Genomic DNA, 22,692 nt, shown 5'->3' on the forward strand with positions numbered 1-22,692 from the left:
AGATCTTAAGCAGGTGACCAAAAAAAGTGCTATGTAATCTTAACCTAGCCCCAGGAAATGAGTCACAGGCATTACTGAGATGGAAATATGGGAATGGGTAGGGCAAGTATCAGGTTTAAAATTTCATTAGTGTTCCTGGTTCTCCAGTTTTATGGTGATGAAAACCATTGATTTGTGAAAATTGCACTGGCATAAAACCGACCTAGAGTAAGGAAGTGGTGAATCAGGCCCGCTGTTGCAATGTCACAGTAATTTCAGTTAATGTGGAAAGATTTGCCCTGCTACCCTGTATAAAGCATATGGTTGCCAACTCTCCAGGATTGTCGTGGAGTCCCCAGGAATTAAAGATTGTCATGTGATGAAACCTCCAGAATACATCCAACCAAAACTGGCAACCCTAATAAAGCAAATAATAAAAACACTAACTTGTTTGTTCTAACTTGTTAGGAATCTAAGAACCATCATGGAGGCTTCTATTATCCTACAGACACACTCCACTATGTGCATATGTTCAATAAAAATGAAAGGTAATACAGTGAATTTACTGGCAAGAGGGTGAGGGAGCTGTTGGCAGGTACAGAGAAATACAGAAAGAACACAACATGCAGCAAGCAGGGCAGCCAACTTCTTGTCAGATCTATTTAGATTGAAAGTTCTTTGGGGCAGGGATTGTCATTTACCAGGCATCTGCCAGCACCTAGTTGTGGCCTCTAAGTGTTACTATAATACAGATAATAAATGAGAATAATTCTGCTCTGTTACCAGTGTAAATATTTAGCTAGAGTATATTTTAGAAACTAGGGTGAATGCAGTGCCATCTGAGAAGGAGACTATCACCCCAATGTGGGTTAGAACAGTGCTAAAGGTTAGCTGTATATTAGACTCACCACAATACATTAAAGGATATTCAATAAGGACATGAATGCCTTTACAGAAAAAACAGAAGGATTTAATAAGGAATAAGAGAAATTATAACGGAGGAGAAAATAAATTGCATTATTTACATGTCCAGCTAAAACAGAAATGTGACTCCAAGTAGCATGCATTTACTCTTGACAGAAAATAAATTTCTTTGTCTCATTCCTGTTACTTGTCTGGCATTGAATGTCTGTCATTTAACACAGTTCCTGCTCACAGCTATCAAGAAATGAATGTGAATGTGATTGCTGCTGCTTCTACCCTGTGTGGTTGCTTTACCACACTCCTCTTCTTTCTTTCTCTGCAACGTCAAATTTATTTATTTATTTATTTTACAACCCTGGCTTTATTTGGCGGTTGCCCTAATTCAGATCTACGCAACTACACAAGCCCAATTCTGAGGAAATGCTGTGGTTGAGGTTTTCTGCTGGGAAGAACAAGTGCAGAAGACTGCATATTGTAGCAGCTATTGTCAGAAGATGGGGTTATGTGGTCTGATTTTTCCCAGAGGTGCTGAGCAGCACCAGTTTCCAATGAAATTAATGGGATTTTTGGGTATCCGCAGCTTTAAAAATGAGGCCAACTTTCCCTTTACTCTGCTTACACCAGAGGTGAACTTGATCCTTTGTTTTTGCACATCTGTTTGTGGCTACTGTTAATACATTCATGGGTCCTCAGGCCATATGTAATTACCACATGAGTGACACTGTGCAACATATGCAGTTAATAGTTCACCCAACCCACAAAAGTCACAGGTTTTTTCTTTGTAATATTTGCTTGAAATCCCACTTTCCACAACCCTTTTTAATCATCAGTGGTTATCGGTTTATTCTACTAGCTCCCCTTGAGGACAAAATTATGAAAAGAAAATGAGGCATTTAAACTGTAAAATTCAAACATGAAAAAATGTAAGCAGATTCTAATGAACTTGTTAATGTTAATGCATTTTTTCCCTTCTTCCAACTAGGTCAGTCATCACCCACCAATATCTGCATGTCATGCTGAATCTGTGAATTTTGCTTTTTGGCAAGGTAATTCTTTAGTTTATCATTAACTGCTGTCATTTTCATAGTAGCTTCATTTTATGTCTAACATTAAACATCCAGACGAACAATAAAGGCAGGCCTCCCCAGCTGTTCAGTAATATTAGAACTGCTCTAGGCAATCTCAGCCCCTAGACTATGGCATGCCTGTTATAACGTTTGTGAAATCATTCCTGAATAATAATGAATGGTATTTCACCGGTACAAACGTCTGCATTTCTAAAACAACCTGGAAATGTTGTTCTGTAGCTTAAATAAAGCACTGGAAAAGTTGCATCTCAAGTTTAGAAAAAAATTAAAAATGTGATTAGAACTAGAAAACTAGGGCCTGGTCTGATTCATTTGCAGGATTTACCACATTTTAATTCCACTCCCACCTCGACCCCCACCCAAGAGATTTGGACAAGACAATGGAGAAACCTATGTACCATTTTTTAAAACTGAAACCATAAGGAGAAAAGGAAATCATTACAACATGACAGGCATTTGTGTGGTTTGACTGTTTAGCCCCTGTCTTGGGATTCCCAATTTTTCCAAAAAAACATGGGTGCAAAGACCTTGCCTGCTTCACAACTATGGCAAAGTCATGGGACCTAGTTACAACAGGGTTTTCCCTTGACCAATATACTTAGTCTAAGAAATAGAGTAGATGGAACTAACCATGTCCCCATAACTGAGTTAAACCCTTTGAACTTGAGAGGTTTGACAATGCATGACATATCTGGGCTACTTTAAGTCTGTCTTTTAATTGTATTGTCTGACTTCAGTATAGTTATTACACCTGTGGCCATATTTAAAATAATTGGGGCTCTTACTAGTCTGTGTTTTCCTCTTTCCTCTTTCCAATGTATTCCTCTTCCTTGCAAATAAATACAAGACAAGAGTCCTTTATTCTTGACCTGAAATAGCTAATCGTTAAAAGTTCAGGCAAAAGAGCCAGACAATGTACAGGGAAGACTGGATAGTATCATCATGGCAAGGAAGAAACTGTCTAATAAAATTGAAGACACTGATACACATGGCTGGTTTTGTGTTTGTTTTTTTAAAATACCATCTCTGGCTATGATAACATCTTGTGCATTGTGAGAACAAAATGCTCCTCCAGAAAGAATCTGGCCTTGTAAATGAGAATCTAAAGTTTCCTTTTGGGTGCCTGAGGAGACAGAATCAGGGCACACGTAGTTCATTAAAAAGTGGTCGGATGAGCTGTTAGAGAACTCTGACAATGCTTTGATTTTTGCTAGGAGAATGGGGCTAAGGCTGCCACCTCTTCCCACAGGACAGTCCCCATCATTTGTGCAACTCTAAGCATCAAGAAATTTAATCCTAAAGCAGCTAGTGTGTGAGGAAAGTTCTTCGTATGATGTGAATGTTTCCCAATCCTACATCCTTCTTTGTTAAAAGGAGGGAACTTTGGTCTAGTCCAGGGTTTGCTGAGCCTGGCAAGGCTGTCAGGATGGAGTATTTTAGGCTCTCTAAATTTAAGAGGCTCCTTTCCTCTTGAGAGAGCTGTGGTTCCTGGAATTCGATCATTCGTGTGTTTTGGAGGAACTGGATGCTGAGTGACAGTTTTTGTGGGGGTCTTCTGAAGAATATTCCTCTTTCTGCTCCTCCGTCCCCACCCAACCCTACCTTGCCTTTTCTATTGTGACTCTGTCCTCTAAGCTGGCTCTGATGCGTCTTTCTCATTCATGAGGTCATTAAAACTCTGTGAGGCAGGAGAGTGGGTTCTGACCGTGCTGTTTATTCTGGTAACCATTTTTTTCCACATTGTGAAACTGAAACTTTTGGTTGCCTATTCCACTGTCACATGTTAAGGAGACTTTGATAAACACTGGTCTCTCTATTCTTCTAAAGCACCTACCATCGCAGCGTCTGTGCTTTGACTTCCAGTTAACTCCTCATTTGGTACAAATGTTATCCAAACTTTCTGGATTCTCATGCTACATTTTTCTTGAGATGTTTCCAATATACTGATCTTTAAATATGACAGCCTAACTACATAAGAGACCATAAAGCATCTCATAACTATCTGTACAGTACCTTAACACTTAAACTTTGTGAGAGGTCTGTGTACCATTGACATGTCTGTTATATGGCAGCACTTCAGGTAATGTTGATCTTCTACTTATTATGTGATATGAAGTTGTGACAGGGTTCCCCGGGTGCAATCTAGACTGTGGACTGCTGAGCCCTCTGTCCCACCAACCTGAGGTATCCCTAGGGTTGCCAGGTGCCTGGTTTTTGACTGGAGTCCCCAATTTCAATTTCCTTGAAATATGAGCTTTGCTTTTGGAGATGGCCTCGTTCTAATAAAATATTGAGTGTGAATGAAGTATATGTTATCTAGGAATTGTTCATTCCAATTCCATTCATTTGAACAAAATCGGATAAAGAATATTATCATTTTCTTCTGCTTCTGGCTTTGACTTTCTGGTTGACATGTTAGACATGCATCCCTTGGAAAAATGAGAAACTATATGGAGCTTTGCAGGTCAATAGCTGAAACTTTGCGTAGGATCTCAAACACTTTATTACATAAGGCTTTTTCAAAATAATTCCTCTCAGAAATTGTTTTATTGACCTGTGTTTACTACTAAATGTGTCCATGTTTTTCTGTTTCAGATGTGAGATGGAAAAACAAATTCTGGGGAAAGTCCATGGAAATCGTTCCAATTGGTACAACACATGTAACTCTGCCAGCGTGAGTGCTGCATCAACATATTACTATCCACAGACAAAGCAGGGCTGCATTTACAAAATAGAACCACAACCACAGTATGGTAGTGTACCTCTCAGAGCCTTTGCTATTGGTTTAAAGTCTAAAATCCTTTAGCAGTTCTTCTGTCCATACACAGTTAGAATTGTTTTACAAATACTTAGAAAATTAATTTATCCTTTTTTTAAGAGAAGGCTGCAGGCTTCATACTTGTGGTATATGGGGGTCACGGACTCTTTTCTTTCTTTGGCTACATTAACTGCTCTTAATAATGAGAGCGCTCCTTGGGTCAGGGACTCTGTTCTGTGTTTTCTACAGTGCCTAACACAATGATCCTGGTCCTTACTGGGCCCTACTGCAATATAAGTAATTACTATTAATAATAAATAGCAAAAGCAGCATATTCTTTTGTGTGAAATCAACAGCTAACGTGATGAATTACACAACTTCAGTGCTTAATAAATATCCTTTGATTAAAAAGAAAAGAAATAAACAAGGTGTTCCTGTGCTGCTGTGGCACGAGTATTCATTACTAGATCGAAAGATTAAAACTCCATGGTAGAATCTGGCCTATTTCAATCTTTTGTTGCAAAACACAGGTCTAAAGTTTGAGCAGCGTTCCATTTAAATCTGCTATTTCCTAAACAATAAAATTGAATTAACCTGCCATTTAAAAGCTCTGGCTAGACAGACAAAACTTGTATGCATCTACAGATTAAACAAAACATGTATTCATTAGCTGGCAATGCTAACACTACATCAGGTTCCTTTCTGGGCTCAGGGGGTGGTGAAGTAAGAAGAGGAGCTTTATCATGAAGAGATGATTGAGTCCACATTTATTAGTTTATTCCTGTTAAAGTTGACTCTGCACTGTGTGGTACACCAAGAAGACCATACATAGATCTGTGAAATACAACCCACAAAAGTTAAAGGCTAAAATCATTCTCACTAATTGTTCTTCATTACCTGAATTCATGAGCAAAATGATGTTGCTCCCTACCCTCGTTCCATGTAGTTTGCTTTGTTGGTGCAAAACAGCCCAGTGAAGGGTCATTTGAGTGGCTGCCTCCTCCTTTGTTCTCGTTGTAATTTAAAAGGTATCCTTGATACTGAAGGTCCTTTAACTTTGCTGTCCCGGCTAGTCTGCTTGTCCCCTGTTTTGCTGAATTGGCACCTTTTGGAAGCAGTGACTCTTTTCTGAGTCCTAGAATTATTGACTCAGTAGAGCACTGGACTCTAAGACCTATAGAAATAAAATACTTCTTCAGACTAAGATTTTCAAGGTGAGAGAGAACAGAGGAGGAGTTGAAAAGACTGGGGCAAAAAGGAAGGAATTGATTCGCCAAGCACCATTCCCACTTTCTCTGGTTTCTATAGAAGCAGCAATAGCCTTTTTTCTATCTGGATATCTACTGTAAGACTTAAAGGTGGGGTTCCTCACACTTGCCCCAACACTATTCCTTGAGAAATATTCACAAGTGTACTCCTACCAACTTCCTCTCTCCACCCTGCCTCTCTACACCCTGTCTCTGTGTACTTTCTTTCCTCTTCTTCATGTCTTCTTTGTCTTTTGATGTCCTAGATTTCCTTTGCAACACAACTTGTAAAATCTGTGAACACAATTTTATCTATATCTATATCAGTAAATGTTCATGATGCAGGTACACTGTGCCGCATGGGTCCCTGTCCCAAAAACTTCGGTTCTAAAAACAATCCTGTATAATGTCATGTAAAGCAAACTCACGACCATGCATCACACTCACTGAAATGATTAATGGATAGGTAGGTTTATAGAGAGATTTGGAGGAAAGGGAAGGAGTTTGGGCAAATATTAGATAAAGAAGCATAGTGTAATGGTTAAAGCACAGGATTGGGAATCAAGATAACTGGGTAGTAATCCTAGTTCTTCTATCCACTTTGAATGATTTGAGGCACGTCACTTAAAATGCATTTCTAGTCTGAAAAGTGATTGCATAAAATGGTATTCTGGAGTTCTAGGTTTGAGTCTCAATGGTTCTGTCTCAAATTTACTCAGTGCAGAATTTTTAAAATATTTTTACCAGCTGTAAACTCAGCCTGGTATCTGAGAGCCCAGTTGCGGTTAAGTCTTCATTGATGCTATTGAGATCATGATATGGCCCTCAGATACTTTATTACCAGTGATGATACTGGTACATGAAAGAACAAGATAATTCAGCTTGACTTTCAGATCTCAGGTTGTGTTTGCAGATCTGGAGTAAGTTTACATCTTAATTGGAACTTCCAAATTCTTTGCAGTCATTGACTAAAACTGAAAATCTGTTCTACGGATACAGGTGTGTCAACTCCTTTCTCCGCTCCTTGATTATCAGTGTACTAGCTTGCTGTAATGAATGGAGTACATGAAGGTTTGTGTACACTGGATTGGGTAAAGATATGTCACTCTGTAATAGTAGAAGGCTGGGACCCTCCTCACATTTTTGAGGGTAAATAGAGAGCGTACATGGTGTTCCATTCCACAGAGGGAGGATAAGTGAAATAAATTAGGTTTCAGAGTAGCAGCCGTGTTAGTCTGTATCTGCAAAAAGAACAGGAGTACTTGTGGCACCTTAGAGACTAACAAATTTATTTGAGCATAACCTTTTGTGAGCTACAGCTCAAATAAATTTGTTAGTCTGTAAGGTGCCACAAGTACTCCTTTTCTTTTTGTGAAATAAATTAGACTTTCTGCCTCATAGTGGAATCGTGGATTTGGAAATGCTGGTGTTTCTGGACTGTACATGGAAAATAGGGGATGATATGTTGTGGTCTCTTGTAGAAAGTCTGAATTGGGGAGGGAGAAATCTGTAGATGGAGGGTAAGAGGCAAGATATCAGTGGTTTGGGGCTGGTGAACTGGAAGATGGTCTGCGGGCCCTGTGCAGTTTGCAGGCAATGATCCCTATGAAAACAGTGTTCAATGTAGTGTTGGGTGCAGGAAGGTTTCTATAGGTAGAAGATTGACAGAATTAAAGTTGGTTTTGGAATGTGCAATGTTGTATTTTTAATATGCATATATATTGGAGACCATAAGAACTGTGAGGATATTTGAACACTTATCAACCTTCCTTTAATTGTTCATTTTCAGACATTGTTAAATGTTCATTGTTTTTAAAAATGGAGAATTTGCTTGGAATATAGATGTTAATGTTATATAATTACCTTGTTAGTTTATTTTATTAATATTTTTTCCTTTTGCTCTTGCTCTAGTATGCAACTGCCTCTTCAGGAACTAATTAAGTCTGTGTTGTTATGCTCTTACCTAGAGCACAAACTCACTTGTGCAGTGAAGTGCATTGAAGTCAATAGACTCCCCTTGACTTCAGCGGACTTTCAGTGAGGCCCTAGATGTTGGTGAGGGACTGTGAACAGTGGACACTGAACAAAATGGGCATAGATTCATAGATACTAAGGTCAGAAGGGACCATTATGATCATCTAGTGCGACCTCCTGCACAACGCAGGCCACAGAATCTCACCCACCCACTCCTGCGAAAAACACCTCTCACCTATATCTGAGCTATTGAAGTCCTCAAATCGTGGTTTAAAGACTTCAAGGAGCAGAGAATCCTCCAGCACGTGACCCGTGTCCCATGCTACAGAAGAAGGCGAAAAACCTCCAGGGCCTCTTCCAATCTGCCCTGGAGGAAAATTCCTTCCTGACCCCAAATATGGTGATCAGCTAAACCCTGAGCATATGGGCAAGATTCACCAGCCAGATACCCAGGAAAGAAAGTAGTAACTCGGATCCCACCCCATCTAACATCCCATCACAGGCTATTGGGCCTATTTACCATGAATATTTAAAGATCAATTAACTACCAAAATCATGTTATCCCATCATACCATCTCCTCCATAAACTTATCGAGTTTAATCTTAAAGCCAGGTAGGTCTTTTGCCCCCACTGCTTCCCTTGGAAGGCTATTCCAAAACTTCACTCCTCTGATGGTTAGAAACCTTCATCTAATTTCAAGTCTAAACTTCCCAATGACCAGTTTATATCCATTTGTTCTTGTGTCCACATTGGTACTGAGCTTAAATAATTCTTCTCCCTCCCTGGTATTTATCTCTCTGATATATTTATAGAGAGCAATCATATCTCCCCTTAGCCTTCTTTTAGTTAGAGCCAAGCCAAGCTCCTTGAGTCTCCTTTCATAAGACAGGTTTTCTATTTCTCGGATCATCCTAGTAGCCCTTCTCTGTACCTGTTCCGGTTTGAATGTTTAAATGTCCAGTTCTTAAACATGGGAGACCAGAACTGCACACAGTATTCCAGGTGAGGTCTCACCGGTGCCTTGTATAACGGTACTAAAACCTCCTTATCTCTACTGGAAATACCTCGTCTGATGCATCCCAAGACCGCATTAACTTTTTTCACGGCCACATCACATTGGCGACTCATAGTCATCCTATGATCAACTAATACTCCCAGGTCCTTCTCCTCCTCCGTTACTTGTAATTGATGCGTCCCCAGCTTATAACTAAAATTCTTGTTGTTAATCCCTAAATGCATGAGCTTACACTTCTCACTATTAAATTTCATTCTATTACTATTACTCCAGTTTACAAGGTCATCCAAATCTTCCTGTATGATTTCCTGGTCCTTCTCTAAATTCGCAGTACCTCCCAGCTTTGTATCATCTGCAAACTTTATTAGCACACTCCTACCTTTTGTGCCGAGGTCAGTAATAAAAAGATTAAATAAGATTGGTCCCAAAACTGATCCCTGAGGAACTCCACTGGTAACCTCCCTCCCTCCAGCCTGACAGTTCACCTTTCAGTAGGACCCGCTGTAGTCTCCCCGTTAACCAATTCCTTATCCACCTTTCAATTTTCATATTGATCCCCATCTTTCCAATTTAACTAGTAATTCCACATGTGGCACGGTATCAAACACCTTACTGAAATCTAGGTAAATTAGATCCACTGCGTTTCCTTTGTCTAAAAAAATCTGTTACTTTCTCAAAGGAGGAGATCAGGTTGGTTTGGCACGGTCTACCTTTTGTAAAACCATGTTGTATTTTGTCCCATTTACCATTGACCTCAATGTCCTTAACTACTTTCTCCTTCAAAAATTTTTCCAAGACCTTGCATACTACAGATGTCAAGCTAACAGGCATTTAGTTACCCGGATCACTTTTTTTCCCTTTCTTAAAAATAGGAACTATGTTAGCAATTCTGCAGTCATACGGTACGACCCCTGAGTTTACAGATTCATTAAAAATTCTTGCTAATGGCCTTGCAATTTCATGTGCCAATTCCTTTAATATTCTTGGATGAAGATTATCTGGGCCCTCCAATTCAGTCCCATTAAGCTGTTCGAGTTTCACTTCTACCTCAGATATGGTAATATCTACCTCCATATCCTCATTCCTATTTGTCATGCTACCATTTTCCCTAAGATCCTCTTTAGCTTTATTAAAGACTGAGGCAAAGTATTTGTTTAGATATTGGGCCATGCCTAGATTATTCTTGCCCTCCACTCCATCCTCAGTGGTTAGTGGTCCCACATCTTCTTTCTTTGTTTTCTTCTTATTTATACAGCTATAGAACCTTTTACTATTGGTTTTAATTCCCTTTGCAAAGTCCAACTCTACTTGACTTTTAGCCTGTCTCACTTTATCCCTACGTGTTCTGACCTCAATAAGGTAGCTTTCCTTGCAGATCCCTCCCATCTTCCACTCCCTGTATGCTTTCTGCTTTTTCTTAATCACCTCTCTGAGATGCTTGCTTATCCAGCTTGGTCTACAACTCCTACCTATGAATTTTTTCCCCTTTCTTGGGATGCAGGCTTCCGATAGCATCTGCAGCTTTGATTTAAAGTAATCCCAGGCCTCCTCTGCCTTTAGATCCATAAATTCTTCAGTCCAATCCACTTCCCTAACTAATTTCCTTAATTTTTGAAAGTCAGCCCTTTTGAAATCAAAAACCCTAGTTGCAGATTTATTTTTGTTAATCCTTCCATTTAATTTGAACTGAATTAGCTCATGATCACTTGAACCAAGATTGTCCCCTACAACCATTTCTTCTATGAGGTCCTCACTACTCACCAAAACCAAATCTAAAATGGCATCCCCTCTTCTCGGTTCAGCAACTACTTGATGAAGGAATCCATCAGCTATCGCATCTAGGAAAATCTGAGCCCTATTATTATTACTAGCACTCGTCCTCCAGTCTATACCTGGGAAGTTAGTCTCCCATGATCACACAGTTTCCATTAGTATTTACTTCATTAAAGACATTGAAGAGGGCTCTATCCATATCCAAATTAGATCCTGGCGGTCTATAGCACACCCCAAGCACTATCACAGGGGAGGCTCTAATAGTTTTCTTCCCCAATGTGATTTTTGCCCAGACGGACTCTGTCTTATCCATTCCATCGCTTCTTATTTCTTTACATTCTACCTCATCATTGATATACAATCCAGCTCCATCACCTTTACCTTTATTTCTGTCTTTTCTAAGCAGCACATACCCTTCAATACCTGTAGTCCAGTCATGACTACTATTCCACCATGTTTCTGTTATCCCTATAATATCTGGTTTCACTTCCTGAACCAGTAGCTCTAGTTCCTCCATTCTGTTACCTAGGCTCCTCGCATTGGTGTACAAACATCTTCATTTTTGCTGTTTGGCCTAGCTCACATTCTGTACCTGATTAGGCATGAACATTCTACACCCAGTGTGACCTGTTAGACTGGTATCCACACTGCCCTTCCTCCTTATATACATTCTCCTACCCACGGCTGTATCCTTTCTTACTTTGTTTTCTTCCCTCTCAATGCTAAAATCCAGTGTGGCGATTACCTGGACATCTCCCAACCATCTCCCCCAAATTCCTAGTTTTAAAGCTCTCTTAATCAGTTGTGACAGCCTCCATCCTAGAAGTCTATTTCCTTCCCTACTCAGATGAAGTCCATTCCGAGAGAACTGTCCTCTGTCCATGAATGCCTCCCAGTGGCCATACATCCCAAAGCCCTCCTTATAGCACCACTCCCTGAGCCATCTGTTGATAGTCATAATCTTGTCACACCTTTGTTGCCCTTCTCTCTAGGAACAGGCAGAATCCCACTAAAGATTACCTGAGCCTCGATTTCCTTAAGCGTCTTCCCCAGACTAGCATAGTCTCCCTTAATACTTTCCAGTGAGAATCTAGCTGTATCATTTGTTCACACATGAAGGATAATTAGGGGATTCTTTCCTGCTCCCTTTAGGATCCTTTTCAACTTCAGGTCTACATGCCGTATCTTAGCACCTGGAAGACAGCACACCCTTCTATTCTCTGGATCAGCTCTGGTTACAGGCCTGTCTATTCTTCTCAATAAGGAGTCCCCATTCACATAGACCTGCCTTTTCCTGGTGACGGTGCTATTCTGCAGTCTATCCCCTGTTCCCTCTGGCTGCAAGTTCTTTCCATTCCTATTCTCCCTTGTAATCCTCTTCAACCCATCCTGTATCCTCCTGGGGCTCATATTTGGTGTAGTCTCCATTGACTTGTCCCCTTTTCTGATAGGACTAGCCGCTCTTCTCTTCTTCCTTGCCCTTCCACCTTCAGTGACTACCTGCTGAGTCCCTTCTTCATTTTCCAACTGTGCAAACCTGTTCTTGAGCTCTATTTCTCCTTCACTAGCCTGTCTTTTCCTCTGCCTGGTTCTTTTAGTCACATGCTTCCACTGACCACTTTCCTCACCCAGTCTCCCCTCAGAATTCCTTAGTCCTGCTTCCATCTGCAAGTCTGAGCTTTTCCCTTCAGGTACCTCATGTCTTTGCTCCATAATCTGCTCGAACCCCTTTCTAAACTCAACCAAACTTTCCACCTGCATATCCAGACCTCGGATCTTTTCCTCCATCAGCTCTATCAGACAGCATTTCATGCAGACAAAACTCTTACGACGTACCCCCTCCAGGATCAAGTACATACCGCAGCTTCCACATCCAGTCATCTTCATTGTGTCTTCCTCTACATGAGTCACTCCCACTGCTGCCTCTGTATCTGTCATAGCCTTCCCACCTAAATCCTGTTAATCTGGGAAACACAAACCACACCAAAACACCACCACCCGCAGCAAAAACAAACCCCAAACAAGCACCACAATACAAACTCCCACTGAAACTCCCCTGTTTACAGCTCTGTTTGCTAGCTTCTGTGCCGTTAATGCTTCTTCCCTTAATCAATTGTTATATGCAATACGAGCACTGTTTTTTTAACTTTGGATGAGCTAAGAGAACTAACTGAATTCAGTGCTATGGTTTACACCAGAAGTGCAAAGGTTTTTCAGGGAAATTGATTTTCTTGCTGGGTCATTGTGCTTGCCCCGCAGGGAGGGAAAGGGGAAAGGGAGAGAAGACTCATTTAACATTTTTGAATAAGAAAATTCCTCCATTAGTCATTGTTATGAGTTCATTGGTTATTTTAGGGATGGCATCATTCACCTCTTTATCTTGCTTTAAGTTTCAGAGACCATTTTGAGTGGAATAAGGTGACTTCTTGTATCCATAACATCTTAAGTGGGCAAAGATGGATTGAACACTACGGCGAGATCATCATCAAAAACCTGAATGACGACACTTGTCTCTGCAAACTGACTTTCATAAAGGTGTGACTTTCACTCACCGCAGTGGTGTTAATACTTTTTCTGATGAGCACTGCTGTAAGGAGGATGCTATATAGTAGAGCCATGCCCAGCAGGGTACTCTTGTTCCTTGGGCTGCTTATGAATCACATTTTCCCTTTGATCTAATTGTAATTGACACAGGTGCGTTGGAGATTTTTGTCCATCAGGGGGAGAACCGAACTCTAAAAGAATTGCATTTCATTCGGGAGGGCCAGGCAGAAAGTAAAAGTTGCTGCTTGGTGTGAGGAGACTCCTGATGTATGGAAAGAAACCACCAGGGTCGGGGAAGAGTGGGCACTTTCCAGCTGCCTCTGACTAAAGACAGGCACTAGGTATCCACTAGTGGTGACTCCCCACATGCCTCTCACTAAGCCCCTGTGGGGCAGTCTGTTCTGTTTGCTTTCAAGTTGTCTTTTACCAGCAGCTGTAGATCTAGCACTCACAGGCCAAGTGCCTAACAAGACTCCAGCTGAGCAGCCAGCACTCTGCTTCTCCCTTTTGTGTACCCAAAGCACTAGCTTAGCTGGGCTGTTGTGTAAGGCGTGTGCTTCAGTAGGAGGCATGAAGTACTCCTGACCATCCAATTTAAAGTTATATCAGCAGTGGGTTAAAATGGCTTCTTGGAAGCACATGGCAACTAGAAACCCAGCAAGGCATCTGTTGACTAGGCTGGTTGCTACCTGACTGAGACTTTTGCATATCATATTGAGATACTTGCCTAAATCCTGGTTCTCCTTATCTAAGTTTCTTGGCGCAAGTATTTGTTTCATCCCTTCCATCCACATGGTAAGTGCTGTTGCATGCACCATGCATCTGCAACAGGAGAAAATAAACTACTGTAAAACATCCTTTGAAATTTCATTTTTGTGTTCATTTGTTCCCATGAGTATTATGACAGGTTTCAGAGTAGCAGCCGTGTTAGTCTGTATTCGCAAAAAGAAAAGGAGTACTTGTGGCACCTTAGAGACTAACCAATTTATTTGAGCATAAGCTTTCGTGAGCTACAGCTCACTTCATCTGATGCATACTGTGGAAAGTATTCTCCGTATGCATCCGATGAAGTGAGCTGTAGCTCATGAAAGCTTATGCTCAAATAAATTGGTTAGTCTCTAAGGTGCCACAAGTACTCCTTTTCTTTTTAGAGACTAACCAATTTATTTGAGCATAAGCTTTCATGAGCTACAGCTCACTTCATCGGATGCCTTAGTCTCTAAGGTGCCACTAGTACTCCTTTTCTTTTTTCATGATTATTATGTCACTTTCTAGGTAACACTGAAATGATTTTCAAATGCTTATTTTTAACTGAAAAATTACAAAGACATTGTATACAGTCCGTGTTTGGAACTGAGATTTTAAAGTTTGAGATGTATTGCAAATCTTAAGTATTCTGCATTGTAAACTGGCTAAAAGTGGAACTGTTTCTCTGAGCATCAATCTCTCAAATTTGCAGAAGTGAAGGAGTTTAGATAAACAGGGCATGGATCTGACCCATCTCTGGTTCTGCCTTGGGATTTGTAAAATCAAAGTCCAGTCCCTGCTTTACCTTTCTCTGCTTAACTTTGCCCTTTAAAAAAATGGAACTTTCAGAGATTTTTATAAACATTTAAAGGGGTTTTGCAAGTCAACTAGTTAAAATTACTGGGGGTTGCTTGATGTCTGTAACACTGTGTAGTGTAGATGAAAATGAATGGATGTGTGTCCCAGATCTTACATATAGCTATTCTTTAAGAAAAAGCACCCTCAGATGAGTCCTACAACAATAACATATCTAAATGGCAAAATAGTTCATACTTCCAAATTTGCAGCAATGTTGTTTCTGTTCATTTTAACTATAGGCAAAATATTGGAATCCTAATATGCATGAGATTGAAGGCAGTGTCATGGACAGAGATGGGAAAGTAGTGCATCGGCTTTTTGGGAAATGGCACGAGAGTATATATTGTGGAACCCCGTCTTCACCAACCTGCATATGGCGAGCAAGTTAGTAACCAGTATAATCAACACTTGTGCAGAATTTAAGTTTGCTTGAGAATGAATTTACCCCTATGTTCATACCTCATCTCACGCTACATGTTAGGTCCAGGTTTATTATTATTGTACACAGATTTGCTCTTCTGCTTGTAATGTGTAAAACTTAAATCTGAAAAGCTAAATTGTATAATTAGATTTCTCAAATATTACTTCTGGTAAAGAAACTAATCATGGATTTTTTTTTCTTTCTGCACTATATTCCCCTTATTTTGGGTCTCAATTCCACATTTGGGCAAGTGTAGGTGTTAGGGGTTTATTTCTAAAAAATAAAAGGGATGTTTTTAAGTTTCTGAAGATGTTTAGTGGATGCCTGTTCTTAGAAATTAAAGATGGGCCCAAAAAGTTCAGTACTGCAATCTGATTCAAATATGAACTCCCACAAAGTTAGGTGGTTTGCACCCATCTCTCTCCAAAATGGTATCAAGCTGTGAAGTCATGCCCTTCTGCAATATGTAATGTATTCATTTTTTATTTATTTTGACTGAGATTCCAAGAAGCTATTTGGGGTGGTATGAGCTTTAAAGCCTTAACATATTAAAATAGCAGAACTTCATAAAAAAAAAAAAAGATAAAAGCCTAATTTGCACTCTTTATACATGTTTCTTTTTAGATCCCATGCCTAAAGATTATGAACAGTGTTATGGATTTACACAGTTTGCATTAGAGTTAAATGAACTGGACCCACAGACTAGGCCATTCCTACCACCTACTGACACACGATTTAGGCCAGACCAAAGGTAACATGTTCTGCATATATATTCCTTATTCTTTATGTATTTTTATGTCTGATTTTGTAAGTAAGTAGTTTTTAAGTGAGGTGAAACTTGGGGGTACGCAAGACAAATCAGACTCCTGAAAGGGGTACAGTAGTTTGGAAAGGTTGAGAGCCACTGGTCTAGTTCATCCTCCAGAGCTCAGGCAGGATTAAGTATACCTACACCATCTTTCACAGGTGTTTTCCTAACCTATTTTTAAAAACCTCCAGTGTTGGGGATCCCACAACCTCCTTAGGTAACCTATTCCAGAGCTTAACTACCCTTATAGTTCGAAAGTTTTTCCTAATACCTAACTTAAATTGCTCTAGCTGCAAACTAAGCTGATTACTACAGCTATTCTGTGGCCATGGAGAACAGTTGATCACTATCTGTTTTAGAACAACCTTTTACATATTTGAATTATCATGTTCCTCTTCAGTCTTCTCTTATCTAGACTAAACATGCCCAATTTTTTCAACCTTTCCTCAGACAACTGTGATTTCTAAACCTTTTATCATTTTTGTTACTCTCCTCTGGACTCTCTCTCCAGTTTATTCACATCCTCCTTAAAGTATGGTGCTAAAACTGGACACAGTACCTCAGCAAAGGCTTCACCATTGAGGAGAGGAGAGTGGGGTGGGGAGGGGAAATTACCTCCTGCATCTTAGATATGACACTCCCAGTAATAAATCCAGAATGACATTTGCCTTTTCACAACAGTATCACATTGTTCACTCATATTCAGTTTGAGAGAGACAAGATAGGTGAGGTAATCTCTTATTGGACCAACTTCTGTTGGTGGAAGGGACAAATTTTTGAGCTTCTCAGAGTTTTCCTTCAGGTCTGGGGAAGGTAACCAGAGTGCCTGAGCTAAATATAACAAGTTGACAGATTGTTAAGCGTAAGGGGTTCACACATGCTGTGGGAGACCACTTAAAATGAAGTAGGCAATTAAGGGTTAGCAGTCAGGGTGTTATACATTTGTTGTAAGGAGACAGTATCTCTAAGTCCATGATTTTTAGAGTCTAGTGGAGTTAGGAATTTAAACTCCCAGGCTTGTCTTTTGAAGGTGTTCTCTAGGATGAGAACTGACAGATCAGATATGGAGTGATCACTTTGTGAAAAGTATTCACCCCCGGGTGTTATGGTGTTTTGTCTTTTATCACGTTTCTGTATGAGTGTCTGGTTTCACCCACACAGTTGTTGGGGCATTTGATGCACTGGATGAGTTACACCACGTGTTGTGATAAGCATGTGTAGGACCCATGGTTATTGAACAGAGTGTTGGGGAGGGGGATACTGATCATCATTAAGGCTACGATTTAGTCATGTGTATTTTCAGTAAAAGTCATGAACAATAACCAAAATGTCACAGCCAGTGACTTGTCTATGACTTTTACTAAAAATACCCCTAACTAAACCTTAGGTGCTATGGGAGGGGGCTCCTGGACTGATGCCCCAGGACAGTGCCTGGGACCAGTTGCCTGGGGCTGCCAGAGCAGCGGCCAATACGGCTGGCCCCAGGGCTACCCCAGGTGCCTTCCGAGACTTCCATGAAAGGCTCGCAGCCTTAATCATCGTAGCAGTGGAGATATGTCTGCAGATTTTGCATCTATTGTTCTGGCAGGATCTGGTGCCACTTCCAGTTAATGTGTCCTGGCCTGTGGGGAGCTTGCTTCTGATGATGATCTTGGCAAGATTAGGTGGTGGTTTGAAGGATGGAATATGGGGATCAGGAAAGATTTCTTTCAGTATGTGGTCCCCATCAAGTATGGATTGTAATTCTTTGACACCACCCCACAATGGAACCCCTATGGGGTAGGTGACAGCTAGGGCTGTGTTCTCAGTGAGGTGTTTTTTTCTGTATTGAAGCAGATGCTCCTAGGGTATTTGGGTGGCCCATTCCATGATGCGATTTACTTCTCTGGCAGAGTGTCCTTGTTTGGTGAAAGCAGTTTTAAGTGTGTTTAGGTGTGTATCCTGGACTTTCTCTCTGGAGCATATTCTGTGGTATCTTTGAGCCTGGCTGTAGAAACCAATTTCTTGGTGTTGCTGGATCTGTGGAGGTAAGTGTGGTGATCAGTGGGTTTCTTGTATGTAGTTGTTCTTAGGATTCCGTTGTTGAAGATGATGCTGGTGTGGGAATGTTCTAGAGAGTGTTTGATGGACGGGCGGTGATTGTTGAAGATGTGGTGGAAATCCATATTCAATTTGTGATCCCTATAACCCCCTGATCCTTTTCCGCAATACTGCTGTCTACCCATTTATTTCATTTTTTTTTATTTATGCATTGGATTTTTCCTCCCTAACTATGGTCCTTTGCACTTGTCTTTATTGAATGTAATCTAAATTCTAATCCTGTCCTCCAAAGTGCTTGCAACCTCTCCCGGTTTGATGCATCACTTTCTTTTTATGTGAATGAAAAATCTTGCTCTGCTGATTTTAATTGTTCACAATAGCTGAACTACAAACTGCAGGATCTTAGAGTTCAGATTCTGAAACTTGGAGTCAATGAGAGGGCATTGCAAAAACAAAGAGTGGAAGCACCAATAATCTTTGGCTCTTATATCATTGCTGTACTATAGGTTTCTAGAGGAAGGGAATATTGAAGGAGCTGAAATGCAAAAGCAAAGGATTGAACAGTTGCAGAGAGAAAGGCGAAAGATTCTAGAAGAAAACAACCTGGAGCATCAACCTAGATTTTTCAGGTACTATGTAAACAATGGCAAATACTGTAATTTAGTGAAGTTTTTGCGTCACAGCACTGGCTTTGTACCACCATGGGGCAGAGGGTGATTATTTCCATAAGTCAACTTTTACAACCATGTTTTTTTGGAACCTGGCCATATAAACTTGCTTCAGACTTAGATTAGTAGCCAAGGAGCAAACATACCCTTCCCCATGACATCCCTAAACTTTTTTTGTTTGTATTTGTAATCCCGGAAAACAAATCTCAGTTGGCAGCCTCCATACCAAGGCTGCAGATTGAATTTGCCTGGGGAATGAACTTGTCTTTTCATCCCTTTGAGTAAGAGTTAAGACACACAGTTGAAGTGGAAGGATTAAGCTTGGCACCTGGTCTGTGTAAGCCCTCTCTGCATAGCCCTCCCAATGAAGTCGACAGGAATTCCATGTGCAGCAGGTTTGTTTCCTGGGCTAGCAATCTGACACTTTACGCAAGCAATGAAGTCACTTCCATCATTTGAATGTGTTTTGTCTATATAAGGGGGGAGAGAGAAACCTTGCATTCATAACATAAAATGGCTAACACAGGCTTTGGCAACTACAAGTTTAAAAGTGAATGTTGGAGAGAACATTGCACTTACCTGTCATGTCCTTGGTTCAGGATCTAGTAAGAAGGTTGGGGCCAGATTCAGAGTAGAACAGATATCTATTGAGACAAAAGGCCTGGGGATTCATGAGGAATTAATTCTTTGCAGTGGAGGTAGGTGTCTTACTTTTAGAGGGAGAATTTGTGAGAGAAATGTAGGAACATTTCCAATGTACGTATAAAGAGGTGACTAAAATACATTCCTTGTGTGTATGAGGAGTGGGGATGAGTTAACCCCGATTAGTAGTTATAACTGATATTGGGTAAACTCGGATGGTAACTTGATGATTTTGACGAAAGGGAAGCAAGCTTTGCCTCCAGCGGGCTAACCAGTCAGTGTAGCAGGTAAGAGACCCAAGTACTGTTTAATTGTGCATTCCCCCAGATCCTTTATTATGAAGAAATTGTTGATCTATTCAATATTCCCCAAAGGCAGATTGCAGGAGGGAATGCCCCTTGATTTGGAGAAACAAAATTTGGTTAAATATTGGGTAAGATGGAACATATGTAAAATGTATATTGGTAGAAGTGTAATTATGAGGGTAGTGAGCTCTAACAGAGAGCCAGGGCAGGTCAACATGAAGGTAGAGTTACTCTAAGAGTATGTGGTGCATGTGCTTTGGTTTAAATTAATAGGGTAAAATCTCTAGCAAGGCTGTTACCCAAACCTTAGTTCAGATATGGATTATACAGGGTTTACCTTTGATTACTTGGATTTTCTCTCTTCTAAAATGAGTAAACCTGGCTTTATTTAAAATAATTTTAGAGTAAATGGCTGTTGCCATTGCATAAATGCTCTACATTAGATTAAAGTTCGATTGTAATCTTCTCAAAGCAGGACCTGTCTATACGTACAGTGCCTAACTCCATGGGCCCTGACCCTTGATTGAGGCCTCTATGCACTGCCACCGTAAAAATAACTGCCATAAGCCATTCCTGGAGTGAAGTTAAAGACAGGTCCAGATTCAGACAGTCATAGTGTGGACAAAAGTAATATCGTGGATCATTTAGGAAAACCATTCTCACAAGGGTTTCCAGGAAGTTGGCTGTGAACCTTGAGGCAAGGGAGAAGCCTAGAGCCTGATTTTAAAAAGTACTGAGCACTCACCATTCCAGCAGAAGTCAAAGCAAACTGTGGGTGCTTACCACCTCTGAAAATCGGACAACTCAAGACCTAAACAGGGGTGGCAGAACCAAGAAACCAAAGGGCAGCAAAAGTACAAAGTTCAGCTATACATTCAGGAAATCATTTAATCTTTTGACAGGAAATCCACAGATGACTCCTGGGTGAGCAATGGAACATACATGGATCTTAGAAAAGACCCTGGTTTTTCCAAACTGGACAATCCTGTTCTCTGGTGAGAGAGGACCTTAGAAGATGCTCATCTGTGTTTCTCTGATTTATGTGTGTGTACAGCTTCATACATTAAGTGTACCTTCTAGAATTGTGCTTCATTTAGAATTTGACATATATATTTTCTTCATTTGATTTCTTTACTATTTGATTGTTACCATGATTGTCTGAATGTATAAAAAAACTGGTTTTATAAACTATTTAATAAAATAAACATTATTGAATGTTAATGGCTGGGGAGGGGAGAAAAAGAAGCTTTAACACTACTTTTCCAAAAGTTAATAATGCAAATTCAGATTTAATGTATGCCTTACTGAATTACAAAGGAGAAAATACCAGCCTCTCCTGGCTGTGCTAAGAAACATGAATGGAAGCCATGGTTACATGAACTTTAAGTGGGCTACCAAGGTTGGAAAGACAGCTTTTAATTACTGAAACAAAGCGAGTCTGCTGGTGCTGGAGTCTGAGTAACCTTTTTATTTTTTTCTGTAGAGATTAAATAAATTCCTGTTTTTATTTGCTTGTCACTAGCCTATTTAAAAAGGTAATAGTGAGCTTGTATTTGTGGTTCTACTGCCTTACTTAGACAATTGTACCCTGCTACATGTAACACTAGAAGATCAGGAATCACCACCAAATCTTCTCACCCAGAATCTTCAAATTTACAGCCCCAAAAAGGGTTTGGTTAATGCTTGAGCACTGACGGGATGAAAGAAGATTTTTCTCTCTTTTCCAGTAAGTAAAATAGACATAGAGCACAAAATTTTCTGCTTCCGTAGCTGGACTTCTTTTATTTACCTGAAAAAATCAAACAGGGATACTTTTTAAAAACTTAGTAAAGTAAATTATTGTGTTAAAGTAACGTTTTCTTAAATACATTTTTGATATATTCTACCTCTTATTATAAGCAGCGTATTTAAGATCTTGTATTAAAAAAAAAAAGACCATCTGCCTTATAATTATATGTATGGAATCTTTGATCTTCCTTTAACTGCTTGTTGTGTTCAGATAAATATTTAAGTGTCTTGCACTAAATTGGTTTTATCTCTTTTCTGTACTCTTTGTACATATAGGTAGTATTTTCATGCAGATCAGAAGTATGTCTATCAAACCACAGCAGAAAATAAATGTAAAATTGCACATTTGAGTGGAGGTGGTGGGGTGTTCCCTCTTCCCTCAAAATCAAAGTAATACAGTAGCACATGTAGCAAAACAAATTGTACTCTCAAAGCAATTTACATTCCTGGCCATACTAGAACCCAAGCCTGATCCACATTTTCTAGGTCTGTTGCATGCAAACCTTTTGCGAGACTCTCTGTGGTAACAACACTGAAAGGTTTCCACTGTGCAAAAAAAAGAAAAAAAAGAAAAAAAAGAAAAAGTAAATTATTAGTGGAGGTTTTGAGATTGTACAAATTAAAACACAAGTGAGTCAAAAGTTGTTGCTATGTTTAACCAGTTTATTATTGGTGCAAGTTGCAGCTAGGGGAGATGAAGACTTAAGAGAGATCAAAAGCTTTGAAAAACATCCAATTTACTGTGTGCTGATGCGGTCTTAAAGAAAACCCTTTAAATATTAGATCTCTTTACTGCAAGTTTATTGTATCATGTATAACATTAAACAAGTGCTATAAAAGTTGCATTTTAAAACTGTTCTGTGATGTCAGTTAAATTTATTATTTAATTTTGCCCGGTAGCACCTTTACAATTCCACTTCACTGATTTCGTAGCCACAGCTGCTACCTTAGGAGCTTAACTCACTTTGCAAATCAGCCTTTCTCTCATTTGCACAATGTTACTTAAGCATTGTTGTCTTTCATTTAATCTGGCCTTTAAAGATGCAGGACACACTAATTGTTTAAAGTCAGCAATTTTAAATAATACATGCTCAGCGTGAGACAGGTGAAAT

The 22,692-nt window shown here is 39.9% G+C and overlaps 1 protein-coding gene across 7 annotated transcripts in view; it reads left to right on the plus strand.

Annotated features, from left to right (window-relative positions):
* The window catches only part of OSBPL3 (oxysterol binding protein like 3), a 136,714-nt gene extending 114,276 nt beyond the window's left edge, over nucleotides 1-22,438 (plus strand). For all 7 annotated transcript variants that reach the window (XM_077811363.1, XM_077811365.1, XM_077811368.1 and 4 more), the window contains 7 exons: nucleotides 1,886-1,949; nucleotides 4,587-4,665; nucleotides 13,150-13,294; nucleotides 15,148-15,292; nucleotides 15,954-16,080; nucleotides 18,684-18,806; nucleotides 20,695-22,438. In XM_077811363.1, coding sequence (XP_077667489.1) covers nucleotides 1,886-1,949; nucleotides 4,587-4,665; nucleotides 13,150-13,294; nucleotides 15,148-15,292; nucleotides 15,954-16,080; nucleotides 18,684-18,806; nucleotides 20,695-20,791 — 780 coding nt within the window. In that variant the 3' untranslated portion in view covers nucleotides 20,792-22,438. The remainder of the gene's footprint in view (nucleotides 1-1,885; nucleotides 1,950-4,586; nucleotides 4,666-13,149; nucleotides 13,295-15,147; nucleotides 15,293-15,953; nucleotides 16,081-18,683; nucleotides 18,807-20,694) is intronic.
* The last annotated feature ends 254 nt before the right edge of the window (nucleotides 22,439-22,692 follow it).

This window comes from Eretmochelys imbricata, chromosome 2 (assembly GCF_965152235.1).
Source record: "Eretmochelys imbricata isolate rEreImb1 chromosome 2, rEreImb1.hap1, whole genome shotgun sequence".
NCBI lineage: Eukaryota > Metazoa > Chordata > Testudines > Cheloniidae > Eretmochelys > Eretmochelys imbricata.